The sequence below is a fragment of the Solanum pennellii genome, chromosome 3, assembly GCF_001406875.1.
Source record: "Solanum pennellii chromosome 3, SPENNV200".
Taxonomy (NCBI): domain Eukaryota; kingdom Viridiplantae; phylum Streptophyta; class Magnoliopsida; order Solanales; family Solanaceae; genus Solanum; species Solanum pennellii.
In genome coordinates this window covers 1052612-1061307 of record NC_028639.1, presented here as the reverse complement: position 1 = coordinate 1061307, position 8696 = coordinate 1052612, and the positions used below count along the sequence as shown (strand labels likewise).

Sequence of the window (8696 nt, the reverse complement as noted above, 5' to 3'; positions counted from 1 at the left end):
AAACCAAAAGAAAGTGGGTGTTGTTTATATAATGAGAAGAAAAAAAAGTTATTTTCGATAAATCCTCAGTTCTGGGTTGGGTTGTCATCACATTCTATTTAGTAACTATTACATAGATTATTGTTGTCAATATTGTTAGTACTTTTGAATTTTATGGAGTTGGATAAAAATATTATATAATTAACATAATAAAGTTGTAACCACTTGCGGGGATAGCTCAGTTGGGAGAGCGTCAGACTGAAGATCTGAAGGTCACGTGTTCGATCCACGTTCACCGCATTATTTTTTTCCTCCATTACAATGACCCGATTAATTTAACTTTAGGGTTTTATTACATCTCGATTCAATTTTATTTTGTTTTAACTTTAGGGTTTTATTACATCTCGATTCAATTTTATTTTGTTTTGCTAGGGTAATAATTAAACTAATCATGTATATAATTCAATTTAATGTTTACTACATAACAGGAATTGATACTCATAAATAAAGGAAATCAATTTTCTTATAACTAGCTCTCGTTCATATAGTGGATTAACACATATGCATATTCTGTAATTTTCATACGTAACAACTAAATTGCGTATGATCAGTGTTACTTCAAGAACTTCATGATGATTTTATATTCGCTAAAGAATATACAACTTCTCGATTAATGAATCTTTTATTTATAGCAAGGGTTTCTGTTTGTTTAAAATGATATGTTTGATGTAGATATGTAAAATCAAAATTAGTACTGTATTAGTTTCTTTTTTCATATGCAAAAAGAACAATTGTAACAAAATGATTATTCATAAGATAAATATACTAATAATGTGAACAGTTGCGGGGATAGCTCAGTTGGGAGAGCGTCAGACTGAAGATCTGAAGGTCACGTGTTCGATCCACGTTCACCGCATTTTTTCCTTTTTTTTTCTTGTCCAAGGCGGGCTAAGTGAGACAAACGTCTTTTGTGTTAGTTTTTTTTCTTAATCTTATGACTCAAGCCCGAAATCTTTCTATAAATAATAGAGATAGTTTCATTCATCCCGCCCTACTTCTAGTCGAATGTACCGTTTAAAGTTTCCTAATTATAAAAATCTTAAATTATGTTTAAAGTAACTTTTAATCATTTTGCTTTGCTCATATGATTTTTTTTTTTATAAAATACTCAAAATTAATGAAAAGTTAATCAAAATTGCCACATCGATTATGGTGTTTCAAAAGCTAAGCTCGAAAACTTTTATCTTACCATCCATGCGCTCTCCCCCCCTCCCGTGCAAATTCGACATTTATATTAGAGTTTTATTAATTATTTTAAATGTGTACCATATAAAGGGAAGTGCTTCTCTCAGGATTTTTTCATATTTAAAGCCTATATATGAAAACTATAATTAATTGGAGAAGAAATCTCATTCATTGATCAAGCACTATTTTTGTTTTAGAAAATCAAACTTTTGTATAAAGTAAACACAAACTAGTAGTCTAGTGGTAAAATATAATACCCTACCATAATAAGATGAGATTTATTCCTTAGCTAGAAAACAAGGTAATTATTTAATTAAAGAGAAGTAAATTAAAATTCTAACAATAACCTCAAACTCTCTCAACAACAACAAAAAAAATACTCCCCAACCCCAAAAACCTAGAGAAAAAGAACAAAATACAATTATAGCAAATACAATATAGTATTTCAAAATTTTCAGAATATAACTTATATACTAATGTCTCTTTTTCAAAATTTCACAATACTTCAACTGCCGTGATGAGATGTAAATTTGGCAAATTTTCCAACAAATCAACCGTGAGCATGGAGGCCCTCGGCCGTGGAGGCGGTCGACTAGAATACTCGTCCATAGAGGACGAGTAGGTTAACTTGGCCGCCTCCACACGTTCGCGGGTTTTAAGCCATTTTGCTTGCATGTATTTTTGTTTACGCCACGGCCCAATGTGCATTTTCTTGTCCTTCATGCATTTCTTGGCTGCCGCGCACAAAATCTTGATCAACGATAGCAATCTTTCGATTTTTCCAATAAATACTTCTGGTAAATTTTTTACTAATCGATTGTATTCTTCACATCCTCGTGCCATCTCGAATTCGGCACGAAAATTTAGCTCTATGATAACTCTTACTTCACCCTTTTTAGGATTTGATAAGTCAATCACGTCTATAAATGTATGTTCACCTGTATAGTATGATAGATTAATAAAATCGTTAAAGTTATTCAAGATTTAATATATATTTAATATTTGAGTGAATAAAAAAAAATTGTCTGGAAAGTTCTTGTCATAAAATTTGTCCTTGGTGGATAGCCACAAATTAAACAAGTCATTTTCCAGCTATTAGAAATATCAAAACTATGTAATTGGTTCACTGCCATACATTAAAAGAGATCTTTATATGGATGTCATTCTCAGTTATAACTTATATAATTATTTATTTTAATATATAGTAAGTTAAAAGCTCTAGATGTAGATATAAAGTTGTCATTTTATACACTATTATTAAAAGATTTTAATAAGTTATCATTTCATCTTCGTCAAAGGTTAAGATCTTCGTAAATTTTTATTATTATTGATAATTAAATCGACTTTCAAAATATAATAAAAACTCGCTCTTCTTTTCGAACATATTAAAGAAAATATAAACATTATAAAATTTCTATTTGTATTTTCGTTACGAAGAGATATTTATATTTATCATATCTTTGAAATAAGCGGTAAGTAATTTAATTTGTTATAGTAGTAGGTTTTATTTAACTTAAGTACATTAATAGTGTAAGAAATTTTCACGTGATCGAGTCATTTTTATATTTTATAGCAAATTATTTATCTTATTTTTAAGATTATAAATCTCACATTTTAAGGATGTTGACATATATAGATATACCTTCACTCACTATATAAAATTTCTACTTTTCAACAAATGTATATAATTTAAGCTTAAAATTTTATTACTTCATCATTATATATATCTTAAGCTCTTTATTAAAAAACTCATTTACCTATTATTATTTTAAAAAAAAGTTACCTGATGGAATATCCAGAGAGTTCTTCCATTTAGACTTGCAAATTGCAGAGTTGAACCCTGCAATTTGCAGACGGCTGCAAACCTCCTTCATGAGGCAGGTCTTGCAGCCGTCATCCAGCGTTCTGCGACAACTACATATAATTTCATTTCCTTCTTTTATTGCCTCCTTTGTAATGCTTCGGATTTGTGATTCTAAAGAAGTAGTCCGATAAAGTATACCCTAATGAAATAAAAATATTTACACAATCAAATTATTAAAATATAATTACAAGTAACTTTATTTGATAACATAAATTGGTAACTAGAATAAATTGTAAGTTATAAAATTACACAATTCATGTAATTAAATCATTATAAAATTAACACATAGTAACAGGATTTTAAATTATATGCACGAACAATATAAATAATCTTTATACTATCAGTTCAATTAAACAGACAAATTATTATTCTATTTTTTGTAGTAATCATATCAAACTTATACGAAGCTTTCCTATTATTAAAAATAACTTAAATAATTTAAAAAGGAGTAATTAGCTATGAAAAAAATTAATTAATGAAATGGCTTTTAAGTAATTAATTATCGGATCAATAGGAGAAATTCAAGGATATGAAGATGTTAAGACTAACCCTTTGTATCATTTCTGATTCGATTTTAGAGTCTCGGAGTAACATTAAAGTTTATCTCTACATGATTATAGGTTACGGGCTTCAATCGTGATAATATAACAGTTACAAACACTACATTCGAGTAGATTTTTTACATCACACATTCTACTTATTAACGCACGGGATTCTTTGCTCGCCTTGTTAATTTTTGTTTAAAGTTTTTTTTTAAAAAAAAATATATATATTGAGTATTAAAAATTACTTACTTGTAAAAGCTGATGTTGTGTTTCCCAAAATTGATTATCTTCAACATTATCAGACTCATCTTTTTCTTCGTCTTCATCATCATTATTCTCATTATCGTCACAAAAATCGAGACGAATACTTTCCAACGATTCATTATCGAGAAAACCAAAAATAGTATCGGAAATATTTATCGATGCGGGGTCGCCGGAAAATGTCACTATTTCCAACTTATCGCACGTTAAAATCCGATGACTCATTGTTCTTCTAGCCATAACTCTAACCATAATAGTATCCTACTTCTCTAAATGGAGCTAAAAATATATAAGAAAATAAAAGGCTTATAAATTTGTAATGTGACTAAATTTAATTTGGGAAATGGCTTTATATAGTTACCAAAAATTATGGGGTGGGAAAATAAAAAATTAATTGTACAAAAGGGGAGCCTACCATTAAATGTTAAGAGTAAAGTAAATTGAGATATTTATATATATATAAATAGATAGTCATATAATTGGTAGACCAAAACAGCAAGGATCCACGTCAGTCCATGTTTACTATTTTTATCTTTTTTTTTCCTAAAATATTTCACCTAGAATAGTATTGTCCTCCTTGTTTTTAAATATAATTTATCTATAGGGTTATAAAGATTAAAAATTCAAATTACGTCATATCTTTTAACTCGAAAAAATATAAGTTCTTGATTAATTTTTTCACATGTATCCAAAAGAGAGGGTCCATCTTGTTTAACCACCTAACGACTTCATTTATAGAACCACTTGGCATTCAGTATTTACTGATTTAATTAATTTGAATTAATATCATATAAAATTATCAACGAAAAACGTCTCTCTATATTAAAATTTCATTAATCCCAAAATATATAAAAAAAAATATAAATTTCGTTCAACCGTTCAGATCGTTCACAATTTTTCCACCTAACATCAAATTGTGGGATACCCTACAAAGAGATAAATTAGGTTTTTAGTAGGGTTTTTGATAATTGATATGGGAATCTTCTTTACACCATACATATGCGGCATCAAGACAATGGTTTTCTTAACTTTTAAACATATTGACGAAATTACCCATGGATAAAACAGAAACCTAGAGTGATAAGAGAGGGCATTATTGGAATTTTACGTTTACAATTATTTTTTCCTAGTCATGCAATATTAGATTGATGAATAATTTAAGATAAAATTAGTATAAATATATAAAGAATATGCCAAGATCTATCATTTTCATAATTCATTGTCCTGTCTAATTGTATAATTGGTCTTAAAGCTATTTTGTACCACTCACTTTTTTTTCCAAATAATTTAATCATTCAATAATATCACACCATGATTATAAAAATATCTTTTTTTTGCTATAGCCTAACAATGATATGAATTAATGATTCGACGAAATGAATATAAAGATAACAAAGTAATAACACAAGAATTGAGTTAGTCTCGTTTTTATCTGTCGGTCTACGATAATTTTGAAAATACACATGAAAAAAAAAGAGTAACTTTTAAATATACCAAACATAAAAATCATATTTGTATGTTATAGTTACAGTTTGTATGATTGCACTCTATAGCAAGTTTTATATTTGCTATGAAGCTTTTGATCTGTATAATTTGCTAGATACATCCAATTTTATATGAATTATTCAGTTTTGTATAAATTCATTTATACATTGTAATTTGTATAATAAGATATGTATTTGTATAATTATAAGTGTATAAGACGAAAATATATGTGTTTGTATTTGTATATACATTTTTCTCTCGCTTTATACAAACACATTCGTATTTCATACATATGTATACCGAATAGATAATTGTATACCGAAAATGGTTAATTGTATACCGAATCAGATGGCAAAAAAATGAAATGTTTACTGCGAATTACAAACACAATTGCAAAAAAATGAAATGTATACCGAGAATATTTGTTGGGAAATCAAGGGGTTGTTAGATAGTTGGTTTGGAGGTGAGTTAGATATGTTTGATAGTTGGTAATTTGGAGGAATTTAGTTGTTTATATATAACATTAAATTAATGTGGAATTATTAATAATCGTATAACTAATATTATAATAAAATAATTATATAAATTTTTTCATAACTACTTTTATAATATTAATCAAACTATCATACGATCCCTCACTATGTGTCATCCATAAAATACATTGACACTATGAATAATACATATAGAAAAGAAAATCGTCCGTCTTTTTTTTAGAACAGACAATATCACATTATGATAAGAATGTTTTCGAACTTTGCCAAATTGGTCATACTAAGAAAACTAATTTTAAGATTAAATTGTTATTTACAAATTATTCATGTGACATAAATATAATATATGAAAATTTAGACAGAAGAATGTGACAAATCTTCATGTAAGAGCTGGCAGATTAGTAAGCCCATTTGCGTCTGCTGATCGCCGCAGCTTCCAGCTAAAAATTACAATAATTTATCACAGTGTTAGTTACGGATTTATTCGAATATGTTAATTTTGATTCGAATATTATATACGTATATTAAAAATTCATCGAACAAAATCTAAATAATTATTTTCTTCGTTCAATAATTGTTGTCCACTATACTATTTTGGAATGTCCAAAAATATTTGTTCATTTTATTAAATCAATGAATAACTTCATATTTAGTTCCTAATTTACCGTTTTTATTAGTTATAGTCATTTCTCTGTTACTTTTCAAGAAAAGTTGTTTACATTATATTCAAAAGGTAATGGTAAAACTATCTTTTATCTATAATATCTTAAGAGATATACAAAGTCAATAATAGACCAGTATTGTTAAACAAAAGGAGTAATTTAATTAGGGTCTATAATAAACGTTTGTAAGTTAGTATTCCATTTTTAGTTTCCTTCTCCTTTTTGCTTATAATGACTTTGTGACTAGTGAAATTTAATTTGAGTTATTTTTTTTCTAATAGAAAACAAATATAAATGATTAAAATGGATAATTTGTTATAATTGAATGACTATACAAGTTATCTATTTATTTATATAGCAAAATATGCCACAAAATGACATATCTTAGGACTTAGGTAATCTCATATGCGGATAGAGTCTGAAAGAATAAAATATACACTAATGTTATTTCGATTTTGTAGAAATAGAAAATCCGTTTATAAATTATAAAATATACATATATTACTTCGTCAATATTGTGTTTGCAACTTATTGGAAAGTGCATTGCAGGTTTCAAGTAGTTGCGGTCCTACTATTATCTTAATCAATTGGGATAATGTACAAGTACCCTCTCAAGAAGCATATATATACTTTTATATACATAAATCTCATAGTTTTAAGCGTTAATTACATTATTTTCCCACTCTCTTTCAAATTACAAAATTAAAGTCCCTTAAATTTATAGATTTCGGATACTTTCCTGGACTTCCGGATACATTGACTCTCGGATACATCAATATACATCCGGATACGTGGATGAAAGATGTATCAAAGAGGGGAGGGATGTATCAGAGAGGGGATATGACATTTGAATACATAGGAAAGAGATATATCAAAGAGGGGATAAGATTAGGATACATAGGAGAGGAATATATCCTCGAGGGGAGAAATGTATCTGAGAGGAATAGGAATGTATCAGCGAGAGGGAAACGATGTATCCAAGGGGGATTTTTGAATTTTTTTTTAAATGGTATAAAATTTTAGAGACTGCAATAAAATAAAATGTGCATATTGGTAATTTTTCCTGTAATTTTCCGTAATAATTGACTTCAAATAGTAAGTTTATGAAGTTAAAATGGGCTTAAATTCATGTGTTAATGTATCAAAAAAATGTAATTTAATCCTAAACCGATATAATTCTCAAGCGCAATGAACTAAATCGATCCTAAGTTCATCGTAAAAAATCATGATTTGAGAATTGTCCAAATCGTTATATAGAATTTCAGCCAATATTTCATGGTATTGTGGTTATTAATTATGAGTATCGTTAAAAGATGATAGTTTTGGGCTTTTTCTCTTCCGTAACATTTTATGGGCCGTTTGCTCTTTTGGGCCCATTAGCAGATTCATGGACTATTTAATCTCACATTAGATAATACTTCCTCGTTTTACAAAGAATGGTCTAGTTTGACTTGATACAAAATTTAAGAAAAAAAAAGAATACTTTTGATAATGTGTATTAAATTAAAGTTATGTCAAATGTACAAAAATTGTTACCAAAAAGAGAAAGAAGTCATTCTTTTTGAAACAGACTAAAAAGGAAAAGTTGTCATTCTTTTTTAAAAGAAGGGAATACTTGATATTTGTAACTTAAATAAGCAACTTTCACATATAGCAAACATAAAAAACATATTTGTATGTTATAGTTATAATTTGCATAATTGCGCTCCATGTATATGGAGCTTTTGATTTGTATAATTCGCTACAAGCATCCAATTTTATACAAATTGTTCAGTTTTGGATAAATTCATCAAACATTATAATTTGTATAATAAGATTTTATAACTGTATATAACGAAAATATATGTACTTGTATTTGTATATACACTTTTCTCCCTCTTTATACAAATACAAACGCAAACGCAATTATACATTTGTATATCGAATGAATACTTGTATATCGAAAATGGTAATTATATACCGAATCAGATAACAAAAAACTGAGATATTTATCGTGAATTACAAACAAAATAAACTATAGCTACAACATTTAATTTAAATTAATAATTTGTTATTTCATACAATTTTCTCCAGCTTAAATTGTGCTAATATTGCCATAATTCAACAAGTCATTGCTAAAACAATGAGGCAAATATATGAATAACACTTGTAGTCTATTAGTATA

The 8696-nt window shown here is 27.6% G+C and overlaps 1 protein-coding gene and 2 non-coding genes across 3 annotated transcripts; 2 read left to right on the top strand and 1 right to left on the bottom strand.

Annotated features, from left to right (window-relative positions):
• The first annotated feature begins 206 nt into the window (after positions 1-206).
• Positions 207-279, top strand: TRNAF-GAA. Its single transcript has one exon. It is a non-coding gene; the product is annotated as a tRNA-Phe (tRNA).
• Positions 280-822: 543 nt separating this feature from the next.
• TRNAF-GAA lies at positions 823-895 on the top strand. The gene has a single exon. It is a non-coding gene; the product is annotated as a tRNA-Phe (tRNA).
• Positions 896-1488: 593 nt separating this feature from the next.
• LOC107012739 lies at positions 1489-4280 on the bottom strand. The gene is made up of 3 exons (XM_015212654.2): positions 3883-4280; positions 3008-3227; positions 1489-2162 (listed from the first exon to the last, which is right to left on the bottom strand). Exons 1-3 carry the CDS (start codon positions 4144-4146, stop codon positions 1720-1722), a joined length of 927 nt encoding a protein of 308 aa, XP_015068140.1. The 5' UTR covers positions 4147-4280; the 3' UTR covers positions 1489-1719.
• Between the last annotated feature and the right edge of the window lie 4416 nt (positions 4281-8696).

Excerpts from the sequence above, each read along its gene's own strand:
- LOC107012739 (XM_015212654.2), bottom strand. The coding sequence starts at position 4,146 with ATGGTTAGAGTTATGGCTAGAAGAACAATGAGTCATCGGATTTTAACG. Across the intron at positions 3,228-3,882 it reads CACAACATCAGCTTTTACAA|GGTATACTTTATCGGACTAC; the intron begins GTAAGTAATTTT and ends TTATTTCATTAG. Across the intron at positions 2,163-3,007 it reads CTCTCTGGATATTCCATCAG|GTGAACATACATTTATAGAC; the intron begins GTAACTTTTTTT and ends CATACTATACAG.